This window comes from Aspergillus vadensis (assembly GCF_003184925.1).
Source record: "Aspergillus vadensis CBS 113365 unplaced genomic scaffold BO88scaffold_11, whole genome shotgun sequence".
NCBI classification, from domain to species: Eukaryota; Fungi; Ascomycota; class Eurotiomycetes; order Eurotiales; family Aspergillaceae; genus Aspergillus; species Aspergillus vadensis.
Genome location: NW_020292049.1, coordinates 805,368 through 821,857, shown reverse-complemented (window position 1 = coordinate 821,857; position 16,490 = coordinate 805,368). Strand labels below are relative to the sequence as shown.

Genomic DNA, 16,490 nt, shown 5'->3' with positions numbered 1-16,490 from the left:
CGCAGCTATTAAACTAGTATATGCATGTCCAGATCCTACTGCAGGATGATCAGTGGTGGAAGATATGATCCGGGCGTACCGATCTGAGGGGCTCGGGCCTTGATGCTTCTCCATCTACACGTGGATGCTAATAATTCCGAACATATGGAGTGCTCCTAGTATCATCGTTTAGGACAGACGCAATGCGTTACTCAAGCCGTGATGCTCACCGTTGCAACTGAATACTGGTACTATCATGTGACATTAATTTGGATTGGGTCAGCGACGAGAAAATTGTTTTGATTGCTGACATAGTGCATACCTTCAGCAGGGGTTTGACAGGTTTATCGTTAACCATTCACTGTCACCCTCACCGCCTCTGCCATGGCAACAGCTACTAGTTATGGTCTAGACTACTACATGTACATATATGGCATAGGTGATTTGAGAGTCGACGTTCATCATGGAAGGTGGCTCATCAATCACTGATGCCATTGGGGAAGAAGATTACATGAGCCCTCAAAAGAAGTATCGTTCTGACTATAGCGATGAAAGCGACAGTGAGGTCGGTGTAGCCTGGTCTCCTGGGGACGGGATTTGTCCATCAACAGCAGAGTTCCATCTTTGCTGTCAGTCCAAGTTCGATGAATGGAGCCATGCGACCTCAATGCCTCTGAATGACAGACACTTCCTCTTTCTACACCTACTTGGTTGACTTTCTAAGCCTCCTCAAACATGTCCCCCCGTTTCTATCCTGTCTCCCAGAAGATGTCCATATTACAGGGAGAAGGAGAACATTTCTTATGCTTAGGTCATCTCTACAGATACATTCAACAGATGATCCAGACTGCGATCAACCTTACAAGCTGATTAATTATCTTCAATGCCTCGGGTCTCCAAAGCCTGTCGTCTACAAGCTGAAGGCTGAGACGCAATTACAACCAGTCCTTCCTATACGCACCAAGGCCTTTCGCTCTGGGTATTTCACAAATATCGTTTTAGCTTGGTCCTACATCGTCTCTTGCCGCTGGTCAGAATTATTCCAACGAGCAGGTTGGAACAGCCAGGTACTCCATGAAAATGGTATGCAGATTGAGGACTCTTTCTGGCATCTAGTCACGCAAGGCTGCTGGCTAGCACTAGTGAAGAAAGAAACAGCGTAATTCTGTTCTCCATGGATGTTGGGGAGTGAAGGGGCTAAGAAAGACTGGTAAATCTACTCCAGATGATACCCATTGTTATGGACTAACTGGGTTATGAAGCAATTGGGTGCCAGTCACACCAAATTCGTCTCTGGCCTTTCATACTCTTGTGGACTTCTGCATATCGGAAGGCCTGGAACTGGAATTGACCACCGGTCTTGCGTCTGTTTTACTATTGACATCGCGGAACGCAGCTTCGCCTAATCTCGCTCCTGCTGTAGCAGCCCCGACTGCTTCTGCTGCCTATCCACCAAGAGCAAAAGACGCGGTCTTTCATGAACTTTACCAATCTATTGATAGATTTCTCACTTTGAGCTCCACCCAGGATGCTTTGGACTCGTTAATATGCAGTGCCTTTTTTGACCAATCTATTCCCTGTAATTTCATGGGAGCTGCATCTTTGGGTGTGAGGAAAGCCCTCTCAACGGCAGACAAGATCGATGACCAACAGCTCCTTAGAGCGATCACATATACGAACCCATCTCTATGTCACTTTTGGGTCGCAGCTGTCCGTGGAGGTCAAGTAGACTCGTTTCTGAGTATGAGTCTGTATACTCTACCGCCTATATGTCTTGTGGCCGCCTTTTGGACAGATACCACTCAATCCTTTCTCCAGATGGGGTATTGCTTAAGTGAAATAGAGAAGAAAGTTGTCACTCGGGCAAACGAATTTCAAACTTCATTTTATTGCCGGTCAGGCACATCTGTGCCATGGTCACCCGCACCTCCCTTCGGTACAACCCCCGTCGAAAACGTCAGTCTTGAAATCCGACAACACCTCGGACATTTGCACAGACCTATCTCATGGACCACATGCTGGGTTCCGAGTTCTGGTAAGAGGATCCCCGCGACCGAACCGTACCAAATTCGTCTTTCTCAGGTTCAGAGGGTGTATCGCTCTTCATCTACAGAGCATCTTGACGAGTAAGTCCGGGGATATCAGCTGCATTACCGCCCTATATACTAACTATCAAGTGTTTCCTACGCTGAGCAAAATGCGGCTGATGAACAATCATGGGTTGCAACATCTCGTTTGTTCAATTGGCATAGAAGCTATGATGATGGCCTCTGGCTTGATGATGGGACGGGCGACATTGAAACGATTCGTCAATTCCAGCAACACCAATGGATTATCGATCCTTTTCTTGAAAGTGAGCTTGACGACCCAATAGAGGAGCCTAAGGATCGTGAGCCTGGCGTTGAGAGTATCTTGTGGTGGATAGATGAAGCTGAGAACCATCGACACGAGCACCAGTAAGTTGCTTCAAGGCTGATTTCTCATACGATGTTCTATAATTTTGCTAGAGAGATACGATGGTCCATTAGAGTTTGTGAATCTTCAATATCCAGCGCGAATATATGTTCCGAGTCCCGAGTCAAAATATCACAAGTGGCCTGTGAGGCTGAAGGAGCTGGGATCAGAGTCTCCATGCCAATGTGAACGAGCCCGTGCTACTGATGATTACAAGCCTTCACCAATTACAATACACTAATTCATAACAAGCCCAAGGTCGTGCTATTGTTGGAAATGACCTTACTGCATAAAGCGCAAAACCATCCCCACTCCGTAAATCTCCAAAGGAGTAGATGTTCACCCCGGTCCCTTATAAGAAAACATATTCAATGCGCTAGAACTTTTGGAGATCATGCCGTGCTGGGACTTCATAGGATTCAGTATTCTATTAGCGGTGGGCAATTTTTGGTACGGGCCATCCTACCGCAAGTGACAAAGCCTTGCAAGGGGCTTGTGGCTCAGAGTCCTAACTAACTAGTGACTAGTGTCCCTTAGCCGTCTGCTGAATTGACAGAAGCACCCTTAGGAGCAGACTTGCGACACTTCATTCAGACGGGGCGATACATTACCAAACTCTATGTCACAGCGCTTTATTAACACATTAAAAGGAACGAGAAAGGATCATAAAAGACGTGGGTGTTGGGCACAAAAGGGTTCTCACACATCCTTTACTATTCTTGATACGATCCTCGATGTTCGGAATAGGCTAACCTTGCGGAGAAGGATTCTAAACGATTTCTCGAATCGCATCTTACAGTGGGTCTGGCGAGACCGGCGTGGCGGAGTACCTGATAACCTCACTCTTGCAAGCCGACTACGTGCAGCGAATGTCAATCCTAGGGCAGTGTAATAGTCTCAGGCACCACAAGTGGAGAGAGACCCTATTACCACCGGCTGCTAGCTATGCCATAATTTAGCCATTCGGCATGAGGTCCGATCTAGGCGTTGCGGCTGAATTTACTCAAGTGTCTTTTATCTACCCCAGCTTTTGGCCCCATGTGCTCAAACACTGGTTCCCCTTGGCTCTTCCAGCCCCCAGGAGTTGACTTCTGCTTCGGTTCCATGCATTAAACTAGGTATAGTGCAATGCTCATCCTTATTTGCAACACAGCCTGGTGATGAGTGCTAAACCTCAATCGGCAGGTGACTACGCTTACTGCTTTTGCATGCTCATGAGCGGATGCAAAATCAACAAAGGTTCCAATGAGCTGATGCTTGCTGAATCTTCACATCACCTATGCTTAATTAAGGCTTTTCTCTGTGAAACCATGACACTACCAAGGCTCTGTGGACTCAGGAGGCACAGTGCTGGCTAGGCAGGTCCATGTGGTTGTCAGCCTCTAATTGTCAGCCGCAAGGTCACACCAATAGTGGATTTCAGCCCCTCTATCAAAGCACCGCAGGTAGCATGTTTCTCATAACAACTAAAATTTTACCCTGCACGGTGTTTCACTTTCAGGAGAACCATGCATGGCCTGGCTATTTCAGTACAACGACCGAAGGAAGATGGATTGAGGTACCCGAAAATAGTGGGCAATGGCCGTGGGGGCGAAATCTACCATCGCCCTCCTCATGCCCCATTCAAACTGCAGGGTCGTGTTGGTTTCTCCATTGTCCTCGAGACTTCATTCGCTGACAGTGCATTGAAACAGTGCCCTTGTCTAGAACTGGGCAATTGTACATGGTTCTTTCGTGCCTTGTACGTATCGCCTGCAGCTCCCGTGGGAGCTAACGAGACCATGGATTGCCATTTACAGGACCTGAATGGAGCGTCACAGTATCTTGTTTATCTCAAGCGTTTAAAATATGAAGCAGACATCCACGGTATACTGTTTGGGAGACATCACGTTCAACTGCTTGGGCGTTGTCCCGCTACGACTTCATACGGGGATCATCCTCCGAATCGCCCCCAATCTCACTCTAGAACACGAAATCTTTTCTCTCGGTTGGTCTTGGGTCGACTCCGCCCCCCATGAAGGATGTAGCCTCAGGAGCTACTCCAGGAACCTACCTATTGCGGACGGCTTGTCATGTCCTGAGTGGGCAGTGTCAGAGCCTTGGCCGGGCTCTGACCTAGTGTTGCTAATGGCACACGGGAACTGTTGGTTGGGGGCCAATGATCCATCCGACTTAAAAGGATGAGATACATCTCCTAAGCTGGAGCAGATCACAAGAACTCTTTCATTCCATTATCGTCACTCTCTTCGTTTCCCTTCTTGGGACTGTCACTCTTTTTGTCTTTTGCAAAGACAGTCGTTCTTTAGATTGCTTCAATCCTATACCCTCATTTCACTTCATACGATCGAAGATACTAGTTCAATATGGTTAACCCTCTCCACAATGGAGTGGCCACCGGTCTCTTGGCTTCCTTCTTCATCCAACAGGGTCTGGCTTTAGAACTGACCGCATTCAACCCTTCTACAACAACGAACACGCAGGTCAAGGTGGCGGCGGCTGGGGCTGAAATTCAAACTCAGGACTATTCCAGCATTGATCTGCGAACCAGTCACTCGTTCTACTGGGGTGGTAAGTGTACAACTATTGGCGCTCGACTATACAACGAAATAGCTAACATGCTTGGAATAGCCTCTAGCGGTGGCGGGTCCACCTTGGGTAACCTGACTCTGGTGGACGAAAGCATTCTCCCCATGGAGTCTTTCAGCGATATGGTGGAAAACATTCAGTGCACCAACTCGAGTATTACTTTGGGCTTCTCAGACTCAGATGCGTTCTCCTATGCGAAGAACTCGTGGACTTGGGTGAACAAGGCCGCCAACAACTCATTTCTTATGGTGGCTGGCGTCCAGCAATGTAGCTGGAACACCCAACGTGTTCCTTTCGTCATTACGGCTGCCAACTTTCAAGACAACACTACAGTACGGTTGGCCGGTAAATCGGCGACCTGGGATGATGTCCTTAGAAACCATGAGATCACCATCGGCAAGGCCCCGAGTGACATGGCAGTCGAGCTCTCCAAGCGAGGCATAACTTCAGGAACTAAGTCTGGTTCGATCAGTATTGACAAAACCGCGTCCGACAAATCAGTCAAGATCTTCTCGAAAGACGACCTCACCCTCAGCGCTGAATGCAAATCGTGCGGGACTAGTGGTGAATTCGACATTGAATTCAAGTACAAAGTGAAGCCAAGTGGCAGCGGTTTCTTGAGCGAGATCGGAAGCGCGTTTTCTGGAGATTGGGATGTCGAGACCGCGGAACTTACGCTTACACCGAAAGATGTCGAGCTAGACATCACTCCTGCTCTGGATCTGAGCGGAAACCTGACCAAATCCTACTCGGATGAAGCGCAGATTGCTTCATTGACCCTTGAGGGAATTAAGATCCCAGATGTCTTCACCCTGGATGTGCAGCTTGCTTTCGACATCGGAGCCAGCGCTGGACCCGTTAATGGCGATGCGTCCATCTCCTATCCCATGAAAATCTCGCTTGACAATGATGCAGAGGCTGTTCTCGACATTGCGAACAAGAAGGTCACCCACAAGGACTGGACCCCGACCATCACGACTTCTGGCGTCCAACTTGATGCTGAGATCGATGCCACTCTTGAGGCCTATGTCAAGGCTTCCCTCGAGTTGGTCCTTTCCGTCGGCAGTACGTACAAGGATTATGAGTGTATTAGAGTTGCAACGCTAACCCTGTCTAGAAAAATGGGGATACGAAGCCGGTATCTATCTCAAGCCCTACCTGGCAGTAGACTTCACTGCCGAAGCATGTGAGTGAACTGACAAGACCTGGTCTATGGTAGCCTCTGCTGACAACATGTAGCCACGAGTGGCACTTGCTCGGACACGTCCAAGAACTACCACTATGCGATCGAAGTGGAGCCTTATGCTGGAATTGAGCTCGGCGCGGAGGTGGCTAAAGTGAGCGACGAGGGTAACCCGATTGCGGATGCCACTCTTGCGGTAAGTCGAACCTAGCGACGGGCGAATATGCTCTTGGAGAGCCTAGCTAATCTGTTCGCAGTCCTTCACCAAGTCCATGTCGTCGACCTGCATTGGTTTCGACAGTATCACTTCAACCAAGACAGCCACTTCCACGAAGACCAAGTCGACTGATGAATCCTCGTCCGACGATGAGACTTCTACCAAGTCCAAGTCCAAGTCTAAGTCCAAGTCGTCCACCAAGTCATCCACCAAGTCATCCACCAAGTCATCCACCAAGTCATCCTCCAAGTCGGCCTCCAAGTCGGCTTCCAAGACCAAGTCTCACCCTAACAGCGCATCTGCATCTGCTACTCCAACCGGCCACTCTTCCACCCACAAGCACACCTCCAGCTCCACCAAGTCTTTGGAAACCAGCAAGTCTACCATCACTTCGTATCCTAAGACCACCTCGGCTAAGGCCACGAGTTCCCACGCGGCTGCCAGTTCGTCTGCTCACAGCGTGCACAACCACGGCCGCAGCTTCAGACAGCATGGCCGTATCTAAGCAGCTTCGTGGAAGTTATGAGCTGATGCTGTCTCTGACAGTTACCTTCATGTTATGATTTCATTTCTTGTCCGTGTGTGCGCATGCAGACAAACTGTACTATTTATTATAGATTATTTGATTGGATGTAACGTTGAATTTATACGCTCGTGTAATGAGATTAGTTAAGAGTTACAACCGCTTCACGGCATTTTATTTACATAGACTACCTACTTATGTTCGGATCTTGACTTTCCTTTTGTAGCTCGACGATGTACATGGCTGAAGTAGAACTTGGGTCACCATCCGGCAATTTGCATACTTCGCTGCCGATTTCAGCAATATGGTCATACTTGTATGTATTATCAACTATGGATCACTAGGACACTTGAGAATATTCACAAATAATGGTGTCTACACTACGTGTCCTGTATAGAGTGTAAGTCAATCAGTAGGGCGGCCACGATCACGTGCAAAGACCGGAGCTCCGCCATCTCCGCCTCAGGATCCAGCATATCGGTGCCTCACCTTCCCTTTGCTTCACATTCTCACTCATTCCCAACAATACGCCCAGCAATGGCATCCCATCAACTCGCCATTGCCAAGGCCTCCTTCTCCGCAGGACTTCTACGTCCAGACCCGACGTCCGTCGCGCGCGACGAAATCACAGCCTTTCACACCAGCCTAGACCGGGCGCTATCGCATTGCACCCCGGCAAACATCCAGGTTTGAACCGATGCGTCCTTAACCACTGGCCAATACACCAGAAGTACTAAAATGATTTTCTCTCTTGCGCGCCCCCTAGACCTGCAAACAATGGCTCCTGGAATACGTCGTCTCGTCAGGTAACCGCGTAGGCGGATGGGCCAAATACCTAGCTGCGTTGTCTGGATCATTCGAAACATCATCCACACCATCGCCGGCCGAGAGTGGTGGGAAAAGGTCGACATCGACATCTGGCAAGCGGAAACGTCTCCATATCCTATATTTACTGAATGATGTGCTGCACCATACGAAATACCACCTGGATACGAGCGCCGCGTTTAGCACATTGAGCGGATCGCTGCAACCGCATGTGGTCGAGCTGCTGGGCTACGCAGCGTCGTATGATCGCGAGAAGAACCCGAAACATCATCGTCGGCTGGATGAGTTGCTGGATATCTGGGAGGAGAATCGCTATTATGGCAGTGATTATGTGAATAAGCTACGGGAGGTGGTCAAGAATGCTTCGGTGTCGGGTCCAGTCAAGACGTCGCTGAGTGTCGAGGAGAGTAACGTGGATTTCGCGGGAGCTGGTGCGAAGCCAATGCCCTCGGGCAAGGATGTCCCATTCGTTATGCCAGCTACGCATGGTGATCCGTCTATGCCGTACTACGATCTACCTGCGGGAAACCTCGTTCCGCATATCATCCCGGATTCGACGGTGCCGCTGCGACCGGACACGATTAAGCCGCTGCAGTTCTTGGCTGGGCCGGCGGATGAGAATCTTGTCGTGGCGCTGAAGAAGTTCATGAAGGACGTGGACCGGATATATGGGACGGGAGAGCCGGAGCATGAAGAGGACGAGGTGGTGGATATCGATGATCTCGGCCAGGTGGTCGTCCGCGATGCCGATGGGGAGGTAATCGAAGGAGAAACATACTACGGATGGTCACGATCATTCTGCCAACAGATGAAGAAGCGCCAGGCAAAGGGAGACATTAGTCGCAGCCGGAGCCGCAGTCGCAGCCCCGTCAAGCGGCGACGATACAGCGACAGTGCCAGCGACTGGAGTTCGCGCTCACGATCACGAACTCGTTCACCGCAACGCAGATCACGCCGGCGTGATTCCCGATCCCGAACACGGTCTCCGTACCGACCTCGCAGTGCATCCCGGTCCAAGTCGCGGGAGCGATCCAAATCCTATTCTCCGCGTCCGCCAGCTCCCCGATCCATCCCTCCTCCGCCTGAATACCATCATCAACAACAACCTCAATACCCACCACCACACAATGCATATGGCAATGCAGCACCACCACCCCCTCCGGCTCCGGTAGGATATCATGCACCACCACCGCCTCCACCGCAAATGGGGTATCCCCCGGCCGGCGGCGTACCACCGCATTTCGCTTTCCCGCCGGGAGGACCGGCCCCGCCTCCGCCTCCGCCACCGAACTATCAGGGTGCTTGGCCGCCACCGCCGCCGCCTCCGATGAACCTCGGGGCGGCACCACCGCCGCCGCATGCTCCGCATCAAGGTTCACATTTCCCACCGCCATACGGACAGGGTCAGTACGTGCAGCAGATGCCACCGGGGTCGTATCATTTCCCTCCTCCTCATCCCGGAAGTCATCCAGGAAGTCATCCCGGAAGGGGAGGATGGTATGGTGGAGGAGGAGGAAGAGGACAGGGATGGCGCTGATATCAACAGATTCCTTGTACTGTACTGATATAACACTACATAATGCCATATGCCATATATCATTAATGAACGACAGATGACAGTGGATCAACCCTACATACATAAAACTATAACATATCACATCCTAATAGTAACCCATGTACTGTACCAGAACCAATCACAGATAAGAACCCCTAAACCCTATCCCCCCTTCAGACCACTAGTCTCCCTCGAGACTTGATCACCATTCGCACTAGCTAGCACCAGCACTCGCACTCGCAGACGCACTCGCCGAGGCACTCGCCGAAGCCGACGCAGAAGCCTGCGCCACCAACATACTCTCCCTCTGCTTACTATCATTAATAGCATCATTCTTATCCTTGATCGCATCATCATACGGCTTACAAGCCGATGAAACAGGCTGGGAAGATCCTTCGGACTGTAGACATTGACATATTAGCATCATACCCTCCCAACTAGCCCAAACCCAAATCACTCCCACAAAGGACATAGAAAGAAAGAAAGGGAAGGATAGATAGATAAACATACATTCGGCTGCCCATCACAACACATAACTTGATGTTTACACTGATCATTCGGCGTATCGTCTTGCATTCCAGTACCTATACCCACCACCATCACCACCACTATTAGCCATCCATCCACACCCAAACCTCAAAGGGCCAATACTACTTACAATCCAACCCCAACACGGAATTAACATCAATCCCCCCAATCCAAGGGATCAACATCCCCAAGGGCTGGGTAATCTGCGATGCGATATCATTGATAGATTCACAACATTGTTTTGACCGTTGAGATGGGGGACACGTGGAGTTGTTGGAGTCCGTTAGGGTTTCGTTGACGATGATTTTGGCGATTGCGGCGGAGAGACCTTCTGGTGTGTCGAGGGGGGATATGGATGGTGTTGATGAGGATGGAGAGGATGAGGTGGATGATGGAGAGAGGGGGACGCAGGTTGTTAGCGGGGTTAGGAGGGTTATGGTTACTAGGGTGGTTAGGGTGAGGTGCATTTTGGTGGTAAGGAGGACTTCTTTGTGACTTTTGTGTAGTAGTATATTTTCTATTGTTTGGGGGAGTATAGGTGGGTGTGTTGGATGAGGGATGTGTATGTATGTATATAGGTGGTGGGCGAGTTCAGGGATAGGAGGGTAGGGATGAGAAGGGGAGGGGAGGATATATCCTTCTGTCTCCCTCGTTGCCTGGCAGGCTGGTAAACATTCCAGGGGACACTTAATCTAAGTTGACTCTGGATTGGAATGGTATGGTATGGCCTCCAACAGGGTTGATGGAATGCGGATGCTGCTCCTGTTGTTCCGTCAGCTGTCTACAACTACAATTTGTGCTGCAGACTGGCTAATAAGTATCCGAATACTTAAATACTGTGTACTCGTGCAGCTGCTTCTCGCATGGCTATATCTACCCAACACACTCACTGCAGGAGCAAAGTACGCAAGGGATATGAGTCATGATTCAGAAACCGTGCATTAGTAGATACACCAGGACCAGCCTCAAGATAAAAGGATGATAGTAATACACCAGAAACAAGGGAAGAAGAAAACAGGAAATACTACTATGCCAATGGCCGCATATATTCATGCACTGCTCTCTGCACTACATGAACAGCACAAAGTGGGAGTGAGTGACAAAGGGTCAGAAAAAAAAAAAGCCAAGGCTGGCAAACCTAAAATCCTCTCAGCGAACACAAGCCGATGTCAGAATTGGTGTTGGTGATAACCAAGTCTTTGTCAACTCAAGTCGTTCAATTCAAGGTATTGGAAAAGAAAGAAACAAATCAAACACACATGCAGTAGGGTCTCACGGAGCCTTGGCTCGGACGTCGCCCGTTTCTATCAATCGCTTCGCCATCGCTTTCGAAATCAGAGCGCGCTCGCTTGTCAATCATAACGCCGGGAGAACACGTCAAGCTTGTCTTCGGCGACGTGCCTCCCCAGATTGCCCACAGACTCCACCGTAAAACGTAATTCGTGAACTCGTCCCCAGGCCAGATGAGGGAAGTAGCCATTACAGCTACCCCTTCCTCACCCGGATAAGCCTTCAGAAGGACAGGTCGGCCGAGTTCACGCCGGACTGGCGTCTGGCAGATTCGGAGCTATCGTGAGCCGCTCCAGTCGCGCCGGCAGCTTGACGGGCAAGCATGCCGCTGGTCGAGGTGCCGCTGTTGCCGCTGGTTTGGCTGCTGCGGCTGCTTCGGCTGGACCCCTTTCCGTCATCGAGGTCGGTGAAATCCGCCATGCGGCGTTGGGTGTATTCGAGCATGACTCGGCTGTAGTCCTCTACGGACGAGTTGGGGTCGGCAGCGCGACCTGTCTCAAGGTGGTCGCCGGGAGGGCGACAGCCCTCACCTCCGGTAGGGGGCATCGAGTGGTATTCGTCATCATGCATAGCAGTGGCCATCTTGTTGTCTAAATAGGAGGTCAGCCATGTCCAACCGCCGTAAACTGCTACGATGCAAAGCTGGTTCAGAGAATATCATCTTTGATACGGAAGAGCCATCATGGTCAGATGATCTGTCGACATCACGTATAAGGGTGAGACCAGTGCGTAAAGGAATACATATTTCTATGCCTATACGGCAACAGACTGCGCATGCTTACCTCAAGATCAGTGGGAGAGAAACGTAAGGAAAAGTAAGATCAATAATTGTTGAAGGTCAGGACAATAATAGTTTCAGGAATAACCACGGAAGCAGTGTGGGATCCCCAAAAGAAGACTAGCACGAGGTTTCAGGTGGACAGATTTGGTACGCAGCAGCTTGGGCAGCAACAACAATCGGGAAACTCTTTACATCGGACCAACATATAAGATGGGACCACCCGCAAGATGAATGCTCTGACCAGACCGACATGAGATCACAAAACGGACCATGACAGAACCGCTGGAGCGACCTGTCGACCCTAGGGAGTAGGCTCGACTTGTCCATGTCCCGAGAGCAGAGGAGTCCACCGTGTTGTTGTGCCTCAGAGACCCTCATAGGACAGCCATGACATCATTTGCCGTCGCAGGGCTCCTCTCAGTGGCATCCTTCATGCAGAAGAGGGTCGATGGGGCCTGCACCGGCGTTCTTACCCTCAGTTTCTTCCCCCCTCCACTCCATCGGTGCGGCGACGGCGGCGGCGGCGGCGACTGGGGCCCGGACCAGAACTCCTCCCTCAGGGAGGGAAGGATTATCGGAAATAACCGTACTCCACTGGCTCTTCTCGGCCGGTGTTACCCCCGGATGGTCCACGGTCCCATCATTTAGAGGAGCAGCATGAGGTCACCGATGGAATGCGACTGGTGCATTGGAGAATTTATGGCGTCGAAAGATCGACACTCTGCGCTTACTGAAGTGCACGTCCCTGCAGATCGGCACTTGTACTGGCTGAGGCCTGGATGAGTCCGCAGGCAGCCTAAGAATCCAACATGAGGTATGATGGTTGACAGCGAGCCAGCCATCATGGTGGGGGAAAGGGAGTTTGTCCCAGGAGCTAGTTGCATGCACAATATGTGAGAGAGAGATGGGAGATGGAGGGAGACTATGGGGACGCGATGTGTCATGGATGAACCTAAAAGTGAAAGGACGCTAGTTGACTAGGAGTATGCAAGAGGAGGGTTAGCGTGGAGGATGGCTACTGATCATCTCCGGTGCCAATAACTGTGAAAGAGAGGATGTCTCATCTTCACAGCTGTTAACTACTCCATTCTCAACTGAGAAGTTCATCCAGTTGCTGTGGCGGGCCCAAGACCCATTCTCCCTGGAGGGAACCGACAACCGATAAAGATTAAACTAAATCACAACCCTGCAGAAGTAGAGCAGTGCCGAACAGGGGCCCAGTTGTAACTGGGGACGCAGTTTGGAACGGGGAGACAGAGAGTCTGGGAGAGTGATGGAGACGATGAATTCATCCTTGCAAATGCAGACCGATGATTGGCTGATGAGAGGCGTTCGGATCAAGCTAGCGCCATGGCTGCATCGGGAATGGCGCTGTGCCTGGGGTGCGCATGACGTCAGGCATAAGGCCGCCACCGAGTCATATCTGCTCGTTGGCTCCATCTTCATATTCACCTCCTATCACACACAATATCCATTTACGAGGTATGATGGAGTCCTCCAGACACTCATTTCTCCATCCATGCAGTCTGGTCCTCTTCCTCTGACCCGGGAGCTTGGTATATCCTCCGGCATCGCCAACCTCCCTCCTTGGAAGCCATCCCCCTTCTCATTCCAACAAAGCGTAGGCGAATCAATATCTAAATCGCATCCATCCCCAGGAAAGCGTCGCATAACCTAGTCATATCATAGAGTTAATAATCCGGTATCAGGCCACTGTACCGCGGCAGGCAATGCATGCTGCAGAATCCGGGACGCCTTCCGGATTGGATCCGATCTGTTCGGTGCCCCATGCAGCTCATGCGCTAACGATCGTTGCTAGGACACGCAGTCAGGGACACACACACCCAGCCTCCCCTTTCTGCTGTTCTTCGGTTGATTGTTGATATCCCACAGCGACCCACTTGTAAAATCTTCATCAGCAGAAGGTTCGGTTGGTGGCCCCCAGGTGGATCAAGACGCAACCAAACCGCTCGCGTAAGAAGTTGGCAGCCCTGAAGGGCACTTCCTAGACTAGCGCATTGGATCTCCTCGGGACGCTGCACTGTGGGCACTGGGCAGCTAGTAGCCCGGCTCAAAGGGGCCACGGACAGAAAGTACTACTGAGTCTGTGTGTCCAATCCAGGCAACGATCCCCGGCAAGGAAGTTAGCTGCTGCAGCACTCCGACGCGAAATGCGAAAGCGGAAAGTAAAACACGCTGTATGCGGACTGCACAACCAACGACCATCAGCGATAATCATAATCAAATAAAACTTGGAACGCTTTCTGGGCCTAGATCACAGGAGCGAGCGGTGGACTATCACTCAATGTGACATCCGTACCCGTGGGCCCATCGCGGAACAATGTTCCTGGAATCAAATGATGAAATCCTTCTCGGTTCTCACGGTGCGGTTGTTTATCTCCATTGTCTCGGATTTGGATAAATGAATACGCCCATGATATTGGATGCCACGTCTCCCCACCCCCACGTCAACGAAAGAAAAAGCGCAGGCGTAACTGGCCCCATGGATTCGGAAATATCAGACGGTGAGATCGAAATCACTGCGACTAGGTGAGAAACAATCGTCTCTGACCGCTCCCATGATATCACATTGTCTTCGGGCTTCCCTTGACACGCTTTTCGCGCTCTTGAGCGAGCGGGAATTATCCCATGGACTAGACCCGAACAGACAGAATATTGAGAACTTGAACCTGAACACCCTGCTCAACGGTTGTCTAGGCATATGCGCCTCCTCGGTTATGGGACGCTTCTTCACGTCATACCGCCAGGGATCGTGGAACCCATGATGTTGTCTGCACCACTGGAAACGTCCAGTCCTGCTTCCGAGTCAGATTATGACGATACGGCCACCAGAATCCCTCGCATTGATCAAGTCCTCGCCTCTAGTGACGCCACGTAGTTCCATCTCGCAGGCCAGACAGCGCTCGACTGAGCATGGTGTCCTCCTAAGCACCGTCTCCATGACATGACATTTCTGAGACAATTGGCCGATCATGCTAGGGGGGAGAAGACTAGGCCTGCTTCTCCGCTCTGACGATGTCATATGTTCGCGGCCCGTTTGACCGAATCAGCTCGAATACGTACCTTTCATCACACCCTATCGACATTCCCCGGAATGCCCATATCTCGGAAGAGAAAGAGACAATCCACGTTGCCGTAATGAGACATTCAACGTCATGCTTAACCCAGTTATCAGTCCACAATCCCTAACCCCAAAAAGAAATTCACGTTGATACCAAGATCTTTGTTCCGATTTGACCAGCTCCATTATCAGGAGTTAAAAAAAATGCTCTAGATCCCTACAACAGCGGGTAGATACAAACAGACGCCACAATCAAAGGACAGAAGAAATAATTTTCATCATGCTCGCACATCATCACACGTAACCTGTAGCCATTAATCAGCTCCAACGGCCCCATCACCAAACGGGGAATAACACATAGCCCACGAAAAACACTCGGAACTCAATATTAAAAGGAAATGGGCACTTACCTTTCCTAGCACCCTGGAAGAAGAACCTCACAACGAACACCTGCAGTGCGGCCATCGAAACCATCATCAAGCCCTCAATCACGCTAAAGTTGAAAATCCGACGCTCCGTACTACGAACGGTGCTGAAGTTGCGGTTCTCTCTCGTGCGGAAGTACTTCTGGTTGCGGGTGATGGTGGAAAGCTGAGCGGACAGCTTGAAGATCGACTCCTCGAGAGCGGAGGCCTGCTCGGGGCTAGCACCCTGGCGGGAGGGCAGTTGTGCGCGTTCCTCGTTCTCGACCTGTAGACACGCACACACGTACGTAATCAGTCTCAATCCCCTTTTACACTACTTTGTATTATACCCCCAGAGGGTCACGGATCGCCGATGTGATGATAGGTAACCAAAACAAACAAAACATACCGCGATCTCGAAATCGACAATCTTCTCCGCAAAGGTCGACATGTCATTGTTGAAGCAGAACCGGTACTCGCCAATGCTCTGGGCCGTGAACACAAAATCACCCTGTCTTTCCTTGGTGCCATCCAGGACCACCTTCTCGCCGGGTCCGACAACGGAGTAATCGATATCGAAGGAACCACCGGATTGAACCTAATTGAAACCCCCAGTCAATGGACATTTCCACATTGTGAAATAGAGAAGGGATAGGAGCACTCACAGCAAAGTAAAATGCAAGCTTCACGTTCCTCTGGTCAACATAGTTATAGAAACACGCTTTCTCGTTGGCCTCGAGGCGGTAGGTCAGGGCCGTAGCAGCCACAGACGAAACAAAGGTGGCCAGGAGGCCGATAACCAGGGCTGCGAAGCGCATTGCGAGCAGGGGTGCGGAACAAGAGGAGCTGCGACCTCAAGTTTAGGACTACGCTTCAGGGGGGAAAGGTGAATGGATTCAAAGACAACGCAACTAGACTAATTGATGGAGTTGGAAGTTCTGGCCAGCTGTGACTTTGGCCCGCTCCGTTTGTTGTGTTTGCACTAACAGGCTGTCTTCCCGTTTATCCTCGACCCAATTGGGATGGACCCGCCTCCTGTTGTATTTTTCTACTAATGGCTTATTCTACTGCCAAATTTACTAC

The 16,490-nt window shown here is 50.7% G+C and overlaps 8 protein-coding genes across 8 annotated transcripts; 4 read left to right on the top strand and 4 right to left on the bottom strand.

Annotated features, from left to right (window-relative positions):
- Positions 1 to 318: 318 nt before the first annotated feature.
- Positions 319 to 2,439, top strand: BO88DRAFT_443893 (uncharacterized protein; the record flags this gene model as incomplete). The annotated part of the gene is made up of 6 exons (XM_025710059.1): positions 319 to 608; positions 664 to 1,138; positions 1,169 to 1,189; positions 1,242 to 1,720; positions 1,823 to 2,105; positions 2,157 to 2,439. Exons 1-6 carry the CDS (start codon positions 443 to 445, stop codon positions 2,437 to 2,439), a joined length of 1,707 nt encoding a protein of 568 aa, XP_025563085.1. The 5' UTR covers positions 319 to 442.
- A 2,060-nt stretch (positions 2,440 to 4,499) lies between these two features.
- On the top strand, positions 4,500 to 6,924 carry BO88DRAFT_443892 (uncharacterized protein; the record flags this gene model as incomplete). Its single annotated transcript, XM_025710058.1, has 5 exons — positions 4,500 to 5,001; positions 5,062 to 6,084; positions 6,137 to 6,205; positions 6,259 to 6,398; positions 6,460 to 6,924. The coding sequence occupies exons 1-5, from the start codon at positions 4,797 to 4,799 to the stop codon at positions 6,922 to 6,924; spliced, it is 1,902 nt and encodes a 633-aa protein (XP_025563084.1). The 5' UTR covers positions 4,500 to 4,796.
- Positions 6,925 to 7,479: 555 nt separating this feature from the next.
- BO88DRAFT_317540 (RNA polymerase II-binding domain-containing protein) lies at positions 7,480 to 8,503 on the top strand (the record flags this gene model as incomplete). The annotated part of the gene is made up of 2 exons (XM_025702459.1): positions 7,480 to 7,629; positions 7,709 to 8,503. Coding segments are annotated over 2 exons (945 nt in total), but the record flags the coding sequence as incomplete, so codon positions are not given.
- A 1,033-nt stretch (positions 8,504 to 9,536) lies between these two features.
- BO88DRAFT_488040 (uncharacterized protein) lies at positions 9,537 to 10,371 on the bottom strand (the record flags this gene model as incomplete). Its single annotated transcript, XM_025712592.1, has 3 exons — positions 9,981 to 10,371; positions 9,833 to 9,906; positions 9,537 to 9,722 (listed from the first exon to the last, which is right to left on the bottom strand). Exons 1-3 carry the CDS (start codon positions 10,315 to 10,317, stop codon positions 9,537 to 9,539), a joined length of 597 nt encoding a protein of 198 aa, XP_025563082.1. The 5' UTR covers positions 10,318 to 10,371.
- A 707-nt stretch (positions 10,372 to 11,078) lies between these two features.
- BO88DRAFT_46001 (uncharacterized protein) lies at positions 11,079 to 11,940 on the bottom strand. The gene is made up of 2 exons (XM_025711105.1): positions 11,923 to 11,940; positions 11,079 to 11,801 (listed from the first exon to the last, which is right to left on the bottom strand). The coding sequence occupies exon 2, from the start codon at positions 11,720 to 11,722 to the stop codon at positions 11,363 to 11,365; it is 360 nt and encodes a 119-aa protein (XP_025563081.1). The 5' UTR covers positions 11,723 to 11,801; positions 11,923 to 11,940; the 3' UTR covers positions 11,079 to 11,362.
- A 1,090-nt stretch (positions 11,941 to 13,030) lies between these two features.
- Positions 13,031 to 13,866, top strand: BO88DRAFT_46044 (uncharacterized protein). The gene is made up of 2 exons (XM_025711113.1): positions 13,031 to 13,576; positions 13,631 to 13,866. The coding sequence occupies exons 1-2, from the start codon at positions 13,195 to 13,197 to the stop codon at positions 13,738 to 13,740; spliced, it is 492 nt and encodes a 163-aa protein (XP_025563080.1). The 5' UTR covers positions 13,031 to 13,194; the 3' UTR covers positions 13,741 to 13,866.
- Positions 13,867 to 14,293: 427 nt separating this feature from the next.
- Positions 14,294 to 15,162, bottom strand: BO88DRAFT_45921 (uncharacterized protein). The gene is made up of 2 exons (XM_025711082.1): positions 15,006 to 15,162; positions 14,294 to 14,737 (listed from the first exon to the last, which is right to left on the bottom strand). Exons 1-2 carry the CDS (start codon positions 15,026 to 15,028, stop codon positions 14,440 to 14,442), a joined length of 321 nt encoding a protein of 106 aa, XP_025563079.1. The 5' UTR covers positions 15,029 to 15,162; the 3' UTR covers positions 14,294 to 14,439.
- On the bottom strand, positions 15,145 to 16,349 carry BO88DRAFT_404976 (emp24/gp25L/p24 family protein). Its single transcript, XM_025706757.1, has 4 exons — positions 16,073 to 16,349; positions 15,817 to 16,005; positions 15,414 to 15,693; positions 15,145 to 15,308 (listed from the first exon to the last, which is right to left on the bottom strand). The coding sequence occupies exons 1-4, from the start codon at positions 16,223 to 16,225 to the stop codon at positions 15,298 to 15,300; spliced, it is 633 nt and encodes a 210-aa protein (XP_025563078.1). The 5' UTR covers positions 16,226 to 16,349; the 3' UTR covers positions 15,145 to 15,297.
- Positions 16,350 to 16,490: the final 141 nt, after the last annotated feature.